General features: G+C 41.4%; 1 protein-coding gene across 1 annotated transcript in view; it reads right to left on the bottom strand.

Annotated features, from left to right (window-relative positions):
• Positions 1–3846: 3846 nt before the first annotated feature.
• The window catches only part of LOC114923368 (zinc finger protein 850-like), a 20284-nt gene continuing 2580 nt past the window's right edge, over positions 3847–21550 (bottom strand). Inside the window, exons 2-7 of the mRNA XM_029286234.1 lie at positions 9460–9511; positions 9082–9363; positions 8776–8997; positions 8415–8694; positions 8084–8330; positions 3847–3900 (exon numbers count right to left, since the gene is read on the bottom strand). Of these exons, the coding sequence (XP_029142067.1) occupies positions 3847–3900; positions 8084–8330; positions 8415–8694; positions 8776–8997; positions 9082–9363; positions 9460–9511 (1137 nt within the window). The remainder of the gene's footprint in view (positions 3901–8083; positions 8331–8414; positions 8695–8775; positions 8998–9081; positions 9364–9459; positions 9512–21550) is intronic.

Here is a 21550-nt window from a genome sequence, read left to right as displayed (position 1 = left end):
CTCTCGGAAATCTGACCTGGTGAAACATCACAGGACTCACACAGGAGACAAATCATATAAATGTCTTGACTGGGGAGAAAGTTTCAATCAGAATTCGTATCCGGTGAAACACCAGAGGACTCACACAGGAGAGAAACCATACAAGTGTCTGCAGTGTGGGAAAAGTTTCATTCAAAATTCCCACCTTGTGCGACATCACAGGACTCACACAGGAGAGAAACCATATAAGTGTCCAGATTGTGGGAAAGGTTTCGCTCAGAAGTTTGACCTGGTGATACACCAGAGGATTCACACGGGAGAGAAACCATATGAGTGTTCAGATTGTGGGAAACGTTTCATTTGCAATTCCGACCTGGTGAGACATCAGAGGACTCAGACCAGAGAGAAAAATAATAAGAACTTCTTGTCTGAAAGAGCTGGAAAACAAATATTTGCTGACATCTAATGGACAATTAGACTATCGCACATTAAAGACAGTGCCCAGAAACAAAGAAAAATCTGTTAACATGAACTCTAATAACCTTTAAGATAGTTGCCAGGGAGCAAAGAAGAGATTGTATACTGGGCCAGCTATAAGATTGGAAAGTGTTTGAAGGAAAAGAAATACTTTCATTGTGGTCTAAATTTATGAACTGTTTAACTTTGATCTATGACTAATTTTTGAGAGGGAAAGTTACAGGAAGGATTTAAGGTGGCTAAATATATTGAATTGCAATTCTGACTGGTTGACAATTGACTCCTGAAAGAAAGAATTATTATAAAACATTGATTTTACTGAAACCTTGACAATTGAAAACTACAGTGGATTATTAAAATTATATATAAAGACAAGAACTATACAAAATTGGACTGTTTGGACTTTGAGTTATGGCCAGCTTGACAAGGCTAATTACAGAAACTATGGCACTTATGACAGATTAAAGGGGGAGATAACATGGAAATGATATATTCATCAAAAAATGATAGAAAACCACACTTAATATCTACTCTTGAAGGATTCAGCCAGAAAGATTGAAGATCTATAGAAGCAACATTTCAAGACAAGACAAATACTTTCCAAGAAAAAATGTATGCAATGCTACGACAGATACAAATCACAATAGTTCTAAACCACGAGAAGATTAAACATAACTTTGATAACATAAATGAATACACTTCTAACTTAAATTTACAATCAAAAAACATTCAAAGAATGATGGTAAAGAATGAACAAACAAATCAGATAACAGAATGTAAAGTAGAAAAAAATGACTTAATTGGCGAAGTCACAAATGAAGGGAATTATAACTTAATACAAACAAGAGAAAACGATTTGGATTTGGATACAACAATAAATATGGAAAAGATACCTTATGTATTAGAATGTCAAAATTAACCTAATAACAACTACAAAAATACAAGAACTGTTTGACAAGTTGAAAATATTAATTTGGAAAACAATTTGGCATAGGAAGATTAGAGACGGGCTTAAGAGACTTGACTCGCCCTACCAGATGGAAGTTTATATGAGCAAACACTTGTTTGAATATGACTAAATAAACAAATAACTTTGGCTATAAAAGGGCTTTAGAATAAGTGGGATAAGAGATATAAGTAATATATTTTTGATAAGATACAAAATGTAAAAATATTGGGATGATGAAAGTGAAGGAAAAGTTTGAACTTTGAAGACAAATTAAGTTTGAAAAGATTTAGGATTAAGAAATGATTGAAATATTGTGGGGAAATTAGGCTTAATAAGAACTTTGAAAAAAGGATATATAGTGATTCAATCAATTTTTACAAATAGAAGTGAAATATAAATTGATTAGAAAAGATGCTACAGGTAGATGTTATCATAGATAAGTAGTATTTCTATAATATATGAAATATGAAAATATTGGTATGATATATTTAAGTGGAAAATTTGGATATTTAGATGTTAATTATTGAGAAAATTATGATTGATAAGAATTGTTTGAATATTATAGAGAAATTGAGCTTAAACAAGATTTATGAAAATAAGATATATGGTGAATCAGTAAGTTGACTTTTATGAAAATAACATAAGTTGATAAGAAAACAAATGCTATATATGGACGCTATTATTGCTGGTATAAATACAGAAGAAAAAAATATTTTTATTTAATCATTTATATATGGAAAATATCAAATATCAAAAATTATATTTAATGCTAAAGAAGGAGAATACTATTGGGAGAAGAGAGGATCAAGGAAATATATTATCAATTGATATACTAATTATGGAAATATAAAAAATATTGACTGTTAATTAACTATTATTGATTGTAAAAAAAAAACATGAACCAAGACAACACGCTGTACAACAGGCACTAAGGTTGTTATTGTAAAAAAAAATCAATAAAACTTTTACAAAAAAAAAGTTACATGAACACTGAGGGAGATGGGCAGATATGAAATATAAATAATAATAATAATAATAATAATAATAATAATAATAATAATAATAAAAATAATAATAATAATAATAATAATAAAATTTTCCCCACATCTCAGATTCAGAATAGAGCTGGATGGTTCCTTGTGGGTGTTCTACCCAATCCCCTGCTCAAGCAGGAGAACCCATACCAGGGGTAGGCAATCTTGGCTCTTTTATGACTCGTGGACTTCAACTCCCAGAATTCCTGAGCCAGCATGGCTCAACTTGGAAACCTCTCCCTTTCCCCTCAGCATGGCTGGCTCAGGAATTCTGGGAGTTGCACGAGTCATAAAAGAGCCGAGCTTGCCTACCCCTGACCTATACCATCTCAGACAAATGGCTGTGCAGTCTCTTCTTAAAAACCTCCAGTGATGAAGCACCCACAACTTCTGGAGGCAAAGCCGTTCCACTAATCCAGTGTTTCTCAACCTTGACAATTTTAAGGCATGTGGCCCAGAATTCCACAGCCAGCATTGCTGGCTGTGGAATTCTGGGAGTTGAAGTCCACATGCCTTAAAATTGTCAAGGTTGAGAAACACTGCACTAGTCAATTGCCCTCACTGTGAGCAATTAATCTCCTTAATTCCAGGTTGCTTTTCTCCTTGATTGGTTTCCCCTCCATTGTTTCTTGTCTCGCCTTCTGGTGCTTTGGAAAATAAGTTGACCCCCTCCTCTTTGCGGCAGCCCCTCAAATACTGGAATACTGCTGTCATGTCAACCCTAGTCCTTTTCTCTAGACCGGCCATTACCCATTTCCTGCGACCGTTCTTCATAGGGGTTTAGTCTCCAGTCCTTTAAATTTTAGTCCCTCCCGTCTCCCAGCAGAAAACTAGAGGCAGAAGTTTTAAATCATGCAGCAGAAGTGTAAAAACTTTTGGGGAGAGAAGGAACATGCAGCAGCCGATATGTTTCAGCCTTGCCCCTTCTCTGCTTTTACACCCCGGAGGAAAGCAGACAGCCCCGACTTGCTCCCGACTTCTTCCCTGACCTGCCCTCCACTCACCTTCCAGGAGCATTGGAAGAGCACGACTTCCGCGTCCCATACCTCCACCCTCCTATTGATGAGCCGGAAGTTCCGCTGCCCTTCTAGCCTTTCTAGCAATACTCGATGGTTTACATTCATTTCAACCTCAGTTGCTTCCCCCCACCCTCCCGTTGTACGTCTGACCTCAGCCACCATCGATGCCGCTAATATATTGACGGTTTTCCAGGCGCTGCTGTTCTGTTAGAGCTCCACCTAGTGACCTAAGGCTGAAAGTACGCTCATTCTTTCTCTGATGTTTCTAAGATTTTTTTTCTAATCAAAATGCCTTTTTCCACTCTTAGCCACCACATCCGTAACATTTCAACAAGGGACGATCTAGCCCTAGTCTGTCCTTTGGGGTCTTGCAGGGACGCCCTCATCGTCACTGCAACTGAGCCAGGAGCTTTTTTGCAAGAGCTAAACTGAGGGAAAGCATCTGTGAGGGGAACACAATGTGCCATCAGGCAATAAGAAAGTGCACCTGCCTTGGGGATCAGTTAGGAGACAATTCCAGCCATTTCTTCATCTTGAGGGTGCAGGATAACCCCCCAAAACTACCTTTGCACCTGAGGGATGTTGGAAGAGTGAACGTTGACCCTACTTAGCTTTTTAAGATTAGCCAGGTGCTGCACCATAAAAGTTGGTAAAGATCTTGTTTGTACGTTTCGTGACTGTTCAAAGTTACAACAACACTGAAAAAAGTGACTTAGTATGACCAGTTTTCACACTTACAACAATTGCAGCATCGCCATGACTGTGTGATCTAAATTCAGCCCCTTGGCAATTGACTCCTATTTATGACGGTTGCAGTGACCTGGGGTCACGACCTTCTGACAAGCAAAGTCAGTGAGGAAGCCAGATTCACTTAACAGTATGATTAACAACTGCAGTGATTCACTTAACAATTACGACAAGAAAGGTCGTAAAATGGGCAAACTCACTTAATATACGTTTCACTAAACAAGAGAAATTTTGAGCTCAATTTTGATCGTAAGTCAAGGACTACCTGGAATGGAATACAGAATAAAATCTTGAAGTGCCCACCCACATTGCTTCAAAACACACCCGGGTAGCATATATTATTTTTCCATCTGCATTCTTGCAAGGCCTAAATCTCACTAGAGGGCAGAATTGCTCAGAGCAGCCTTTCCAATTAACTTCCCTTGTTACCTTTCAGCCTTATTATTCCGCAAGCAGGTTGAGCAAAACACTTGGAGGAAGCCTGTTTGCAGAAAGCTGGTCCAAAAATTCCTGCCTTTTCACAGGAGTGGTTTTTAAGGGAGATCAAAACCTCTCTAAATCCTACAATTTTATGAACGAGTTCTTGTCGCTCTAGAGAACAATGGTGGTGGCGGCTTTATGCTTTGAGGCTGCTTTTCTTCACCTGGAACTGGAGCTTTAGTCAAGGTGGAGGAAATTATGAACAGTTCTAAATATCAGTCAATTCTGGCACAAACCCTTCAGGCCTCTGCCAGAATCCTGAAGATGAACAATAATTTTGACATTCAATGACCCAGACCATACTTCCATGTCAATAAAACAATGGCCTCACCAGAGGAAGATCAAAGTTTTGGGATGGCCCAGCTAGAGGCGAGACTTGAATCCAACTGAAAATCTTGGGGTGACCCTCACAATCTGACAGATTTGGAGCGTTTTGCAAGAAAGAATGGGCAAAGATTCTCAAGGCAAGATATGCCAGGCTCTTATCTCAAACGCCTGCATGCTGTGATAAAATCAAAAAGAGCTTCAAGAAAAAATTAGTTTAAAGGTGCGCATCTTTATGAAACCATGTTATTGTAAGTTTTTTATTGTTATTTTTCCTCATAAAATATTTGTTATACAATCGAATTGTACAGCTTTTAAGTTAGATTAAAGGTGGAAACATTCTGAGGGGATTTGTCTTGGTCTGATTTACTTACATCCCAAAAAGCTGGCATTTTACAAGGAGCGTGGAGACGTTCTCTATGCCCTGTATATCCTGCGGGGTTTTGGGGAATAAGATGATATATAGTAGATGCAGATATATGCACAGAGAAAAAATATGTATATGTAGACATTCCGTGTGTATTTTAGCCTGAAAAATGTCCCAAATTTAATACTGTCAAACCTTCTGAGCTAATTTTAGAGATGTGAGGGCTTTAACCGATGAAATGATGCCTAAAGACTTTGCAAGATTTGAAGCACCAGTTTTGCCTGTGGAAGCCCTCAGCTCCCAATAAGGCCAGAAAATACTGCCCAAAACCCCTGTGGGGACATCCCCATTCAAGTAGTCTTCACTTACTAACTGTATTTGGGATTGGTATCTGTGTCACTAAGGAGCCCGATCATTAAGCATGATGTCACATGACAGTGCCAACTTACATCTGCTCCTCTGCCGTTGTTAAGCTAATCACTAATCTTAAAGGCACTTTTACGTGACTGACTGGCAACATCTTGCCGGCATCCCCTTGTCAGAAGCTGGCTGGGAAGGTCACATGTGGGATCATAAACATGCACTGATTGGCAGCACCCAAATTGGTGCAACTCCTTTTCCTGCACCTACAGAACCTCAGGAAGTGTGGTCACTGAAGAAGTGCCACAATGGCCACAAATGTATGGACCAGGTGTATGTCTGCTTTTACAGTGCCGTAATAATTATGAAGGCTCAGTGAGCAAATGGTAAGCGAGGACTTCCTATACAACTGAACAACCCAAAGGTCCCCTGTTGGAATACATGTTGGAATGTATTTTGTATTGCAACAACTACCAAATTATTCAGCCACTAGTTGGCAGTCTTTAGTTTGCATCTACACTTATAATCTATGGTTCTATTTAGTTCTGGGTTTCCTGTGACAGTTAAAACGTTAAGCAGTAAGGCCCATGGTAATTGTACACTTTAATTTTCATTTGATCTGTATGGCCATGTAACCATCCTCTGCTACTAATCTGTATGGCTATATAATAATCCTCTGCTACCAGTTCTACATAATAAATCAGAATTTCTAACATCCTCAATGCTATTTTTTTTATATAGTACTGGGTTAACCATAATTGAACCTGGTTAATACCCTAATGCAGCTCCAATAGGAAATATTGTGCTTGTTAGCTAAACATGGAAGTAAAAGAAATCAAAATCCCAGGAGAGACCCTTAAATATTGCCATTTGATAGGAGCTAGGAAGTGAGCCTTTTCCATTGCAGACCCTGCCCTATGAAACATTCTTCCTCCTGAAGTGTGGCAAGCCTTTATCCTTCTAGTCTTCCGTCAAGCAAGGGAGATCTAGCTGTTCCCCATAGCACTGGGATAAGAGGCACCTGCACATCAGACACTTGATTTGGCACCAGGTTTTTGTTTATATGCATTCGGTTTTAATAATTAGTTTAGTTTATTGATTAGCCCATAGGCCATATCAGAATACAGAGTTCCAAACATCAATTATTAATAAAATCTCATAAAACAAATTAAAATGAAATTGGAGTAAAATACAAGAATTTGACAATATAGGGATGACCCTGCATCAGAAGCTTGATTTGGAACCAGGTGTTTGTTTATATTAATTAAATTTATATGCCTTTAATCCTGTCGTGAAGTTCTCCAATTCAACTCCTTGCAAGATGAAAGGTAACCAGTTTTGAGCAAGAATGGCACCAGGCACGGATATAATTAGTAAGGCCAGGAGGCCTGGTTACTTCAAAATTGAACAAAAGCAATTTTTTGGGATTCCTAGACTATCAAATTGCCATCAACCTTGCTAGAAGTGCCCTGTATTTGCAGGGAAGTACATTTTAAATGCTGAGGTTTTGCATTTTGCCATTTGCTATATATGGGGTTTATTGCTTTCTGTATTAAGGTTTTATTGCTGTAAACCTTGTGGAGTCGTATGAATTGGCCTGCCATGTATACCTTCTTACTAAGTACATACATACATATTTGTATCCCCCTTTATTATATATAGAAATAACTCAAGGTGGGAAATATAAATACAGATCCAAGCTTGCTTTTTCTTGCCCAGCAAAGCAGTTCCCCTCCTTGATGACCTCCAAGGTGCCTTCCAACATCATCATCATCATCATCATCATCATCATCATCATCATCATCATCATCATCATCATTATTATTATTATTATTATTATTATTATTATTATTATTATTATCTACTGCACTGCGCCAGAGAAAGGAAGCTCAGATCAGAGGCCTGCAGGCTAAAACATATGAAGAATGGTTACAAGAACCGGGCATGGCTAGTCTAGTGAAGAGAAGGACAAGGGGAGACATGATAGCAGTCTTCCAATATTTGAGGGGCTGTCACAGAGAAGAGGGGGGTAAACTTATTTTCCAAAGTATCGAAGGCGAGACAAGGAACAATGGATGGAAACTGATCAAACAGAGATTCAACCAAGAAATCAGGAGACATTTTCTGACACTAAGAACAATCAATGGAACAGCTAGCCTTCAGAAAGCTGTGTGTGATAAGGGAGTAACTTTCTTTGAAACAATGTCTGCAATCTTGAGTATTTCAATGGTTACTCCACTATGTGTAACCTTACATGATTTATAAGGCTAGACCTACTACTGAAATCTTTCCCACAATCCGGACATTCATACGGTTTCTCTCCTGTGTGAGTCCTCCAATGTATCACCAAATGGGAATTCCAACTAAAACTTTTCCCACATTCCAGACACTCATACGGTTTTTCTCTGGTGTGAGACCTCTGATGTTTCACTAGGTAGGAATTCTGACTGAAAGTTTTCCCACAATCTGGACACTGATAGGGTTTTTCTCCCGTGTGAGTTTTCTGGTGTATCATCAGGTTGGAATTCTGACTGAAACTTTTCCCACAATACAGACACTCATATGGTTTCTCTCCCGTGTGAGTCCTCTGGTGTCTCAACAGCTTAGAATTCCAAGTGAAACTTTTCCCACAATACGGACAATCATACAGTCTCTCTCCTCTGTGATTCTTCTGGTGCTTCACCAGTTCAGCCTTGCAACTGAAATATTTCACACACTCTGGACACTCATACAATTTCTCTCCCGTGTGAGTCTTCTGATGAATCATCAGGTTGGAATTCCGAATGAAACTTTTCCCACAAAACAAACACTCATAAAGTTTCTCTCCTGTGTGACTCCTCTTGTGTATAACCAGATCAGAATTCCGATGGAAATTTTCCCCACAATCTGCACACTTATATGGTTTCTCTCTGGTCCGAGTCCTCTGGTGTTTCACCAGGCAGGAATTCTGACTGAAACCTTTCCCACAATGACATTTATATGGTTTCTCTTCTTTGTGAGTCCTCTGATGTCTAACCAGGTCGGAATTGCAAATGAAACGTTTCCCACAATCTGAACACTCATAGGGTTTCTCTCCCGTGTGAATCCTCTGGTGTATCACCAGGTCAAACTTTTGAGCAAAACCTTTCCCACAATCTGGACACTTATATGGTTTCTCTCCGGTGTGAGTCCTGTGATGTCGCACAAGGTGAGAATTTTGAATGAAACTTTTCCCACACTGCGAACACTCGTATGGTTTCTCTCCTGTGTGAGTCCTCTGATGTTTCACCGGACACGAATTCTGACTAAAACTTTCTCCCCAGTCAAGACATTTATATGATTTGTCTCCTGTGTGAGTCCTCTGATGTTTCACCAGGTCAAATTTCCGAGAGTAATCTTTCCCACAATCAAGACACACAAATGGTTTTTCTCCCGTGTGAGTCCTCTGGTGTGTCACCAGATTGGAATTCTGAGTGAAACATATCCCACAATCCGGACACTCATATGGTTTCTCTCCCGTGTGTGTCCTCTTGTGTATCAGCAGATCAGATTTCCAAGTGAAACTTTTCCCACAATCAGGACATTCAAAGAGTTTCTCCCCAGTGTGAGTCCTGTTGTGTCTCACCATATTTGTGGTGCATGCTAAATCTTTTGCCACATTGGGAGCATGGGCAGGGTTTTTCTCCGGTATCAGTCCTTCCATGAATTATGAGGAAGCTCTTTTGAGTAAAACTTTTGCCTCACTCCAAATATTTTTATGGGTTTTCACTGGGTGGATTCTTTCGTGCATAATCAGCTGTGATCGGCAATAAGATGTCTATAGTTTTTTCCAAAACTGATATTCTTGGATACTTGAGGAGGCCAAAAATACTTCTGATCCCTTACCTGGAGGTACTTTCATTCAAGCCACTCTTCCCTTCATCAAAGGCTTTCATTAATAGCTGTCCATTTTGGCTATCCAAAGGACCTTTTCCTTCCCACTAAACTTCCAGTTATTTCCACTTTTCCTTTATTTGGATATTCTTCCCCTTGACTTTTCATGTAATGCTTGCTTGAGTTCCACATACTTTATTTTTTCCAGCTGAAAATATTGTTCTTGTTATTCTCTCCTTGATCTCTCATCTGCTGAGGAAGGAAAAGAGGAAGTGGAAAAATTTTTGATTGATGGCTTATTTTGCATTGTAATACTGCTTCTCATTCTCTTTTCTCCAGAGTGCTCTTTTTGGCATCATGTTTGTCTGTAAGATTCATATTAACAGGTTAGTTTCATTACTGTTTAAAAAATGGCTGCAGGACATGTGAAAGCAGCAAACCCCCCCCCCTATATTACCATGAAAGAACAAAGATGAAAATTCTAGTTTAATCTCTAACATTAATTATGATTCATTTGGCATGTAGAAGACTAGCAGATCCAAGTTCAAATATCAATCATAAAATCCTTTTTTTTTTTGGCTTGGCTAAGTCACACATATATGCATGCCTAAACAAAAAGACCCCTTCATGGATTACTGCCTTGTCGTGGCGAAGGGGCTTAGATAACTCAATGAAGCTATGAGCTATGCCGTGCAGGGCCACCCAAGATGGACAGGTCATAGCAGAGAGTTCTGACAAAATGTGATCCACTGGAAAAGGAAATGGCAACCCACTCCAGTATCTTTGCCATGAAAACCCCATGGACCGTACCAAAAGGCAAAAAGATATGACGCTGGAAGATGAGCCCCTCAGGTCGGAAGGTGTCCAATATGCTACTGGGGAAGAGCAGAGGGCTAGTACTAGTAGCGCCAGAAAGAGTGAAGCGACTGGGCCAAAGCCGAAAGGACGCTCAGCTGTGGATGCATCTGGTGGTGAAAGGAAAGTCCAATGCTGTAAAGATTTTTTCTCCATAGGAATCTGGAATGTAAGATCCATGAATCAAGGCAAACTGGATGTGGTCAAACAAAAGATGACAAGACTGTACATTGACATCTTAGGAATCAACGAACTAAAATGGACAGGAATGGGTGAATTTAATTCAGAGGACCATCAGGTATACTAGTGCGGGCAAGAATCCCTCAGAAGAAATGGAGTAGCCTTCATAGTCAATAAAAGTGTAGCAAAAGCAATACTGAGATACAATCCCCAAAATGACAGAATGATCTCAGTGCAAATCCAAGGCAAACCATTCAATATCACAGTAGCCCAAGTCTATGCCCCAACCACTGGTGCTGAAGAGGATGAAATTGACCGGTTCTATGAAGCCCTACAGCACCTTATAGAATCAACACCAAAAAATGATGTCCTTATCATCATGGGGAATTGGAATGCTAAAGTAGGAAGCCAAAAGATAACCGGAATAACAGGCAAGTTTGGCCTTGGAGTACAAAATGAAGCAGGGCACGGGCTGATAGAATTTTGTCAAGAGAAAATGATGGTCATAGCAAACACTCTTTTCCAACAACCCAAGAGACGGCTCTACACATGGATATCACCAGACGGTCAACACAGAAATCAGATTGACTATGTGCTCTGCAGCCAAAGATGGAGAAGCTCTATACAGTCAGTAAAAACAAGACCAGGAGCTGACTGTGGCTCAGATCATGAGCTTCTTGTTGCAAAATTTAGGCTTATATTGAAGAAAGTAGGGAAAAACACTAGGCCACTCAGGTATGAACTAAATATATCCCTGGTGAATATACAATAGAGGTGACAAATAGATTTAAGGAATTAGATCTGATAGACAGAGTGCCTGAAGAACTATGGACGGAGGTTTGCAACATTGTACAAGAGGTAGTAACTAAAACCATCCCAAAGAAAAAGAAATGCAAGAAAGCAAAATGGCTGTCTGAGGAAGCTTTGCAAATAGCTGAGGAAAGAAGGGAAGCGAAAGGCAAGGGAGAAAGAGAAAGATATATCTAATTGAATGCAGAATTCCAGAGAATAGCTAGAAAAGATAAGAATGCCCTCTTAAATGAACAGTGCAATGAAATAGAAGAAAACAATAGAATAGGGAGGACCAGAGATCTCTTCAAGAAAATTGGAGATATGAAGGGAACGTTTCATGCAAAGATGGGCATGATAAAGGACCAAAATGGTAGGGACCTAACAGAGGCAAAAGAGATTAAGAAAAGGTGGCAAAATTACACAGAAGAACAATACAAGAATGACCATAGCGTCCCTGATAACCACAATGGGATAGTCACTGACCTCGAGCCAGACATCCTAGAATGTGAAGTGAAATGGGCCTTAGGAAATCTGAGCAACAACAAAGCTAGTGGAGGTGACAGTATTCCAGCTGAGCTATTCAAAATCTTAAAAGACGATTCAGTAAAAGTCCTACACTCAATTTGCCAGCAAATTTGGAACACTTAACAGTGGCCACAGGATTGGAAAAGGTCAGTTTACATTCCAATTCCAAAGAAAGGCAATGCCAAAGAATGTTCAAACTATCGCACCATTGCACTCATTTCACATGCAAGTAAAGTTATGCTTAAAATCCTACAAGCTAGACTCCAGCAGTATGTGGATCGAGAACTTCCAGAAATACAGGCAGGATTTTGAAGAGGCAGAAGAACTAGAGATCAAATTGCCAACACACGCTGGATCATGGAAAAAGCTAGTGAGTTCCAGAAAAACATCTACTTCTTGACTATGCTAAAGCCTTTGATTGTGTGGATCACAACAAATTGTGACAAATTCTTAAGGAGATGGGAGTACCAGACCATCTTATTTGTCTCTTGAGAAACCTATATGTGGGTCAAGAAGCAACAGTGAGAACTGGATACGGAACCACTGATTGGTTCAAAATTAGGAAAGGAGTCCGGCAAGGCTGTATTCTGTCACCCTGCCTATTTAACTTATATGCAGAGCACATTATGAGAAAGGCAGGGCTAGTTGAATCAAAAGTTGGAATTAAGATTGCCGGGAGAAATATCAACAACCTAAGATATGCAGATGATATCACTCTAATGGCAGAGAGTGAAGAGGAACTAAAGAGCCTCTTGATGCGGGTGAAGAAGAAGAGTGCAAAAATTGGCTTGAAACTCAACATTAAGAAAACCAAGATCATGGCATCCGGCCCTCTCAAATCGTGGCAAATAGATGGGGAACAAATGGAGGTAGTGACAGATTTTATCTTCCTGGGCTCCAAGATCACCTCAGATGGGGACTGCAGCCAAGAAATCAAAAGACGCTTACTCCTGGGGAGGAAAGCTATGGCAAATCTAGACAGCATATTAAAAAGCAGAGACATCACCCTGCCAACAAAAGTGTGTATAGTCAAGGCCATGGTTTTCCCAGTTGCAATGTATGGCTGTGAAAGTTGGACCATAAGAAAGGCCAAAGAATTGAGGCCTTTGAACTATGGTGCTGGAGAAGACTCCTGCAAGTCCCCTGGACTGCAAGGCGATCAAACCGGTCAGTCCTAGAGGAGATCGATCAACCCTGACTGCTCTTTAGAAGGCCAGATCCTGAAGTTGAAACTCAAGTACTTTGGCCACCTAATGAGAAGGAAGGACTCACTGGAGAAGAACCTAATGCTGGGAAAGATTGAGGGCAATAGAAGAAGGGGACGACAGAGAATGAGGTGGCTGGATGGAGTCACTGAAGCAGCAGGTGTGAGCTTAAATGGACTCCAGAAGATGGTAGAGGACAGGAAGGCCTGGAGGAACGTTGTCCATGGGGTCGTGATGGGTTGGACACGACTTCGCAATGAACATCAACAACAAACAAAAAGAATTTATTTATGTAGACAATCTATCTCTATTTCAGCGTGCAAAATGTCCTAGAAGTGCATTCACTCAAATTTTACCTAAATTTAGAAATGGGGGGACACTGACAGACGAAATGGTGCCACAATCCTATGCAAGACTTAAAGGTTGCTTCTCTGTCAGTTTCCCACCATTGTTTCTTGTCCTTCCCTCTGTTGCTTTGGAGAATAAATTGACACCCCCATTTTTTTGTGGCAACCTCTCAAATATTGGAATACTGCTATTATGTCGGCCCTGGTCTTTCTTTTCTCTAGACTGGCCAAACCCAAATCCTGCAACCATTCTTTATATGGTTTAGCAACCGGGCCTTTAAATTTTAGTCTCTCCCATCTCCCAGCCAAAAATTAGAGGCAGCAGATTTAAATAATGCAGCATAAGTGCAAAAGCGTTTGGGAACAGAAAGCAGCAGCTGACACGTTTCAGCCTAGTTGCTTCTCTGCTTTTACACCGTGGAGGAAATCAAACAGCCCGACTTGGAAAACAAGTTGACTCCCTCTTCTTTGCGGGAGCCTCTCAAATATTGGAATACTGTTATCATGTCATCTCCCATCTCCCAGCAGAAAATCACAGGCAGAAGTTTTAATCATGCAGCATAAGTGCAAAATCATTTGGAAATAGAAGGAACATGCAGCGGCAGCAGCAGCCGACATGTTTCAGCCTTGTTGCTTACTTTGCTTTTACACCGTGGAGGAAACCAGGCAAATCTACTTGCTCCCCCTCTCCTCCGACCTGCCCCCCACTCACCTTCCAGCTGCTGCTTCGTCCCTGGGAAGAACACGAGAGCCGCTCTACACCTCTCCATCCTCCCGTGGATGACTCGGAAGAGGAAGTTCCTCTGCCCTTCTCCTCGCCTCGACGTCCTTTCTAGCAATACTCGATGGTTTTAACTCTTTTCACCTCCCTCCGGTTGAATATGGCAACTCGGCCACAGCTGATGCCTTCTTAGATTGAAGGTTTTCCTGCTGTTGTTGTGTTAGAGCTCCACCTAGTGACGTGAGCCTTGAAATACACTCATTCTGTCTCTATCCGGAGCTTCTAAGATTTTTTCTCCAATCTCCACTCTTAGAGACCACATCCATAACTTTTCTCCAGGACGAACTAAGCCTAGTCTGTCATTTGGGGTCTTGAAGGAAGCCCTCATCGTCAATGTAACTGAGCCTAGCAGACAACTTTGTCTCCCAAAAAGTAGAGAAGGGAACTAGAGGATTAGCCATATCGGACCTAACTCTCATTAACAGAGATGAAATGATAGAAGGTGTTGAAGCCACAGGAACCTTGGGGGGGAGTGATCATGCAATATTGGAAGTCAACATTATGCAAGCACAAGCAATAGAACACAGTCAAACTAGAGTCTTGGCCTTCAAGAGAGCTAATTTCAATAAACTTAGAGATTGTGAAGGATTCCGTGGATGAGAATCCTCAAGGGGAAAACAACTCAAGAAGCTTGGGAAATTTTGAAAAGTGAGATAGTAAAAGCCCAGTCTAGCACAATACCAATGAAGAAAAATAACAGCTCTCAAAAGAAACCAGCATTTATCTCTGATAAATTGAAAGACAAAAAGGACAAGTATAACAAGTGGAAAGAGGGGTACATAACTAAGGCAGAATATCAGCAAATAGCCTGAGCATGCAAAGATGAAGTGAGGAAAGCTAAGGCTCAAAATGAACTAAGGCTTGCGACAAAAGTAAAAAATAACAAAAAAAAAGCTTCTTTTAACATGTAAAAAACAAGAAAGAAGTCAAAGAAATGATTGGCCCATTAGCGGGAGAAAGTGGCAAGAAGGTGACAAGCAACAGGGAGAAAGCAGAACTATTTAACTCATTTTTTGCATCTGTCTTTACACAAAGGGAAAAAACAGCCCAACCAATTAAAAACAGTATCGTAAAAAACAGATTAGAAACACAAGTTAAGATAGGCAATAAAATGGTAAGTGAGCACCTGTCCAGCCTAGATGAGTTCAAATCACCAAGACCAGATGGATTATACCCCAAGGTTCTCAAGGAACTGGCAGATGTGATCTCAAAACCACTGAACTATATCTTCCAAAGATCCTGGACCACTGGGGAACTACAGGAGGACTGGAAAAGAGCTGATGTAGTTCCCATCTTCAAAAAAGGGGAAAAAATGGATCCAGGAAATTACAAGCCTATCAGCCTGACCTCAATATCTGGGAAGATTCTGGAAAAAATAATCAAACTACGAATCAGCGAACACCTAGAGGAAAACAAAGTCGTTACCAAAAGCCAACATGGGTTTATCAGAAACAGATCATGCCAGACAAATCTTATCGCATTCTTTGACCAAGTGACAAAATTAGTGGACCAGAGGAATGCTGTCGATATAATTTATTTGGACTTCAGTATGGCATTTGATAAAGTAGATCACAACCTATTACTTGATAAGATAGAAAAATGTGGGTTAGACAATATCACCACCAGATGGATTCGTAGTTGGCTGACCGGCCATACTCAGTGTGTAGTCCTCAATGGAACTGCATCTACATGGAGGGAAGTGAGTACTGGGGTGCCCCAGGGCTCTGTTCTGGGCCCAGTGCTCTTCAACATCTTCATCAATGATTTGGATAAGGGGATAGATGGGGAACTCATGAAATTTGTGGACGATACCAAGCTGCCAGGAATAGCCAACACTCCAGAAGACAGGGTTAGGATACAGAAGGATCTGGACAGACTTGAATATTGGGCACTATCTAACAAAATGAAATTCAATGGTAAAAAAAGTAAGGTTCTACATTTAGGCAAGAAAAACCAAATGCATAGGTATAGTATAGGGCAGTGGTTCTCAACCTTTTTAATGCCGCGACCCCAATCGGTCGTAGGTCGAGGACTAAACCGGTCGTAAGTCGAGGACTAAACTGGTCGTAAGTCAAGGACTACCCAACCGGTCGTAAGTTGAGGACTTTCCCTGCCCGGGACCACCGCGCATGCGTGGTTCCGCCCCCTGCGCCAGCCGAGGCGTAGCTGGCAAGCGGCAGAGACGGAGCAGGCCGACCACCAGCTGGCCCAGCCCAAGGGAGGTAAGGCACCCGCCAGAAAAGGGGAAAAAAATGGCGGACAAAAAAAAATGGCGGACAGCCTTGCTTGGCGACCCCCGTGAAATGGTCGATCGACCCCAAATGGGGTCCCAACCCACAGGTTGAGAACCACTGGTATAGGGGGTACCTTGCTCAATAGTAGTAACTGTGAGAGGGATCTCGGAGTCCTAGTGGACAATCACTTAAATATGAGCTAGTAGTGTGCTGCAGCTGCCAAAAAAGCCAACACAGTGCTAGGCTATATTAATAGAGGGATAGAATCAAGATCATGTGAATTGTTAATACCACTTTATCTTGGTAAGGCCACACTTGGAACATTGCATCCAGTTTTGGTCACCACGATGTAAAAAAGATGTTAGGATTCTAGAATGAGTACAGAGAAGAACAACAAAGATGATTAGTGGACTGGAGGCTAAAACATATCAGGAACGGTTGCTGGAATTGGGTATGTCTAGTTTAATGAAGAGAAGGACGAGGGGGGACATGATAGCAATGTTCCAATATCTCAGGGGCTGCCACAAAGAAGAGGGAGTCAAGCTATTCTCCAAAGCACCTGAAGGCAGGACAAGAAGCAACGGATGGAAACTAACCAAAGAGAGATGCAACCTAGAACTAAGGAGAAACTTCCTGACAATTAGAACAATTAATCAGTGGAACAACCTGTCTCCAGAAGCTGTGAATGCTCCAACACTGGAGGTTTTTAAGAAGAGACTGGACAGCCATTTGCTTGAAATGGTATAGAGTTTCCTGCCTGAGCAGGGGGTTGGACTAGATGACCTCCAAGGTCCCTTCCAACTTTATTGTTGTTGTTGTTGTTGTTGTTATTATTATTAACCTGCATGCTGTGATAAATTCAAAAAGAGCTTCAGGAAAGAATTAATTTAAAGGTGCACATCTTCATTAAACCATGTAATTGTAAGCTTATTATTGTGATTTTTCTCATAAAATATTTGTTTTTCAATTGAATTATACAGCTTTTAAGTTATATTAAAGGTGGAAACATTCTGAGGTGATTTGTCTTGGTCTGATTTACTTTCATCCCCCAAACCTGGCATTTTACAAGGAGCGTGGAGACGTTCTCTATGCCCTGTATATCCTGAGGGGTTCTGGGGATAAGATGATATACAGTAGATGCAGATATATGCACAGAGAGAAATATACATGCCTACAAATGTACATAAGTAGAAATTCCATGTTTATTTTAGCCTGAAATATGTCGCAAAATTGTTACTGTCAATCCGTCTGAGGTAATTTTAGAGATGCGGGGGCTTTAACTGATGAAATGATGCCTAAAGCCTTTACAAGATTTGAAGCACCAGTTTTGCCCATGGAAGCTCTCAGGTCCCAATAAAATACTGCCCAAAAGCCTTCTGATGACATCTCCATTCAAGTAGTCTTCACTTACTAACCATATTTGGGACTGCAATGTGTCACTAAGCAGCTCGAATCATTAAGCATTGTCACATGACTGCCAACTTACATCTGCTCCTCTGCCATTAAGCTAATCACTGTCAGTTGTTAAAGACAATTTCACATGACTGTGACTTGCGTCCCTTTGTCAGAAGCTAGCTGGAAAAGTCACAAATGGGATCATAATTGTGCACTGATTGGCAGCACCCAAATTAGTGGAACTCCTTTTCCTGCACCTACAGTAGTAACTGTGGGAAGGATCTCGGAGTCCTAGTGGACAATCACTTAAATATGAGCCAGCAGTGTGCTGCAGCTGCCAAAAAAGCCAACACAGTGCTAGGCTGCATTAACAGAGGGATAGAATCAAGATCACGTGAGTATTAATACCACTTTACAATGCCTTGGTAAGGCCACACTTGGAATACTGCATCCAGTTTTGGTCACCACAATGTAAAAAAGATACTGAGACTCTAGAAAGAGTAAGAGAAGAGCAACACAGATGATTAGGGGACTGGAGGCTAAATCATATAAGGAACGGTTGCTGGAATTGGGTATGTCTAGTTTAATGAAGAGAAGGATGAGGGGGGACATGATAGCAGTGTTCCAATATCTCACGGGTTGCCACAAAAAAGAAGGAGTCAAGCTATTCTCCAAAGCTCCAGAGGGCAGGACAAGAAGCAACAGATGGAAACTAATCAAGGATAGAAGCAACCTAGAACTAAGGAGAAACTTCTTGACAGTTAGAACAATTAACCAATGGAACAACCTGCCTCCAGAAGCAGTGAATGCTCCAACACTGGAAGTTTTTAAGAAGAGATTGGACAGCCATTTGTCCAAAATGGTGTAGGGTTTTCTGCCTGAGCAGGGGGTTGGACTCGATGACCTCCAAGGTCCCTTCCAACTTTATTGTTATTATTATTAAGTGCTGAAGTGCAGTCACTGGAGAAGTGACACGATGGCCACAAATTTGTGAACCAGGTATATGTCTGCTGTAATAATTATGAAGGCCTAGTGAACAAATGGTAACCGATGACTTCCTATACAACTGAACATCCCAAAGGTCCTCTGTTGGAATACATGTTAGAATGTATTTTGTATTGCAAAAAGTACCAAATTATTCAGCCAGTAGATGGCAGTGTTTAGTTTGCATCTATACTTGTAATCTATGGTTCTGTTTGTTCTGAGTTTCCTGTGACAGTTGAAACCTTAAGCAGCAAGGCCCATGGTGACTATACACTTTCATTTTCTTTTATCTGTATGGCCATGTAACCATCCTCTGCTACCAATCTGTATGGTTATATAATAACCCTCTGCTACCAGTGCTATATAATAAAACAATTTCTACCATCCTCAATAGTTATATTTTTTTTAAAAAGTGCTTGCTTAAGCACAGTTAAACCTGGTTACTATGCTGATGGGGCTCCAATAGGAAATACTGTTCTTGTTAGCTAAACATGATAGTAAAAGAAATCAAAATCCCAGAAGAGACCAGTGGCAGATCAGTCCCATATTGTTGCCAAGAAAACAACACGTCCATAAAATCCGAAGGAATCAATCTTAATCTGAAGGAGATTTTTTAAATCTTCCAACCAGCGGAAAATTACAGGCACCAATTTTAGAGCCTACAGCACCAGTTGAACAAAATCTGGGGTAGGAAGGAATATGTAGCAGCCGAGTTGCTTCTCTTCTTTTACACCATGGAAGAAACCAGGCAGCCCTACTTGCTCCCGGCTTCTTCTCTGACCTGCCCTCAATTCACTTTCCAGCTGCTGCTTCGGGTCTGGGAAGAGCATGAGAACAGGCCTCTATGCCTCCATCCTCATACTGGTGAGCCGGAAGAGCAAATTCCTCTGCCCCTCTCCTCAACATCCTTTCTAGCAATACTCGCTGGTTTTAACTCCTTTCACCTCGCCTGCTCTCCCTCCGGTTGGATGTCGGATCTCAGCCACCGCTGATGCCATTATTAGACTGACGGTTTTCCAGGCACTGGTGTTGTTTTAGAACTCTACTTTGTGACATTAGGCTGAAAATATGCTCATTTTGTCTCTGGAGTTTCTAAGGTTTTTTTTTTAATTAAAATGCCGTTTTCCTCTCTTAGCGACCACATCCATAACTTTTCTCCAGGACCATCTAATCCTAGTCTGTCCTTTCAGGTCTCGCAAAAACACCTTCATCGTCACTGGAACTGAGCCAGGAGCTTCCTTTGCAAGAACTAAACCAAAGGAAAGCATCCATGGGAGGAACACAATGTATCATCAGGCTACAACAAAACGCACCTCCCGTAGGGATCAGTGGAGACTATTCCAGTTAGTTGTTCATATTAGGGCTGCAGGATAATGCCCCAAAACTACCTTTGTGACTGAAGGAAGCTGGAAGAGTGAAGCCTGACCCTACTTAGTTTCACAAGTTCAGCCAGGTGCTGCATCATAAAAGTTGATAAAGGTCTGTAAGTGCAGCCTTAAACACTTGCCAGCTTCATCCCATTCATAGAAAAATGAAATACGGGACAAAACCTTGAAGCACCCACCCATATTGCTTCCAAACACATCTAGAGAAGAGATATTATTTTTCCATCTGCATTCTTGCAGGGCCTAAATCTCACTAGAGCAGTGGTTCTCAACCTGTGGGTCGGGACCCCATTTGGGGTCGATCGACCATTTCACGGGGGTCGCCAAGCAAGGCTGTCTGCCATTTTCCCCCCTTTTCCAGCGGGTGCCTTACCTCCCTTGGGCTGGGCCAGCTGGTGGTCGGCCTGCTCCGTCTCTGCCGCTTGCCAGCTACGCCTCGGCCGGCGCAGGGGACAGAACCACGCATACGCGGCACTCCCAGGCAGGGAAAGTCCTCAACTTATGACCAGTTGGGTAGTCCTCGACTTACGACCGGTTTAGTCCTCGACTTACGACCGGTTGGGGTCGCGGCATTAAAAAGGTTGAGAACCACTGCACTAGAGGATGGAATTCCTCTGAGCATCCTTCCCAATTTCCAGAGGAGTTTGATTCCGGCATTGAATATTCCCAGGCAGTTTGGGCAAAACATTTGGAGGGAGCTTGTTTGCAGAAAGCTGATTTAAAGATTCCTGTGCTTTAGTAGCTGGCTCTCCATTTCTCTCCCAGCCCCACAAAGGAGGAGGCCTGGAGATCACCCACTTGCCCATAACTCTCACCTGCTGGCCTGCTGGCCTGGAACTCCTACCTCTTCTCACATCACAATCACATCAGGTCCTCACTTAATGACCCACGGGATCATGGAGTTGCAACAGTGACTGGAAACGCCAGGATTGCCCTCACTAAACGATGTGGTTTAAATCCACATGAAACTGGTAGGGGAGGCCATCCATCCTATGATACCCAATTATCTACAGGTAGTCCTCAATTTGCAACACTTCATTTAGTGACCATGTGACCAAAGGCATTGAAAAAAGTGGCACGACCATTTTTCACTTAAAGACCACTGCAGTATGCCCATGGTCACGTAATCAAAAGTCAGATGCTTGGCAAGAGGGAGTCTTGCACATGGGGCAATCACGCCTTGATCACCTCCTGTTTGGATTACTGCACTGGGCCACCCAGAAGCTTACAACTGGTCTAGAACACAACAGTGCACACAGTAATGGGAGCCCCTAGGATG

Source organism: Protobothrops mucrosquamatus, unplaced genomic scaffold (assembly GCF_001527695.2).
Source record: "Protobothrops mucrosquamatus isolate PMUCROS unplaced genomic scaffold, P.Mucros_1.0 scaffold3154, whole genome shotgun sequence".
Lineage (NCBI taxonomy): Eukaryota > Metazoa > Chordata > Lepidosauria > Squamata > Viperidae > Protobothrops > Protobothrops mucrosquamatus.
Note: the sequence above shows the minus strand (reverse complement) of the source record. Positions and strands in the feature narration are given on the sequence as shown.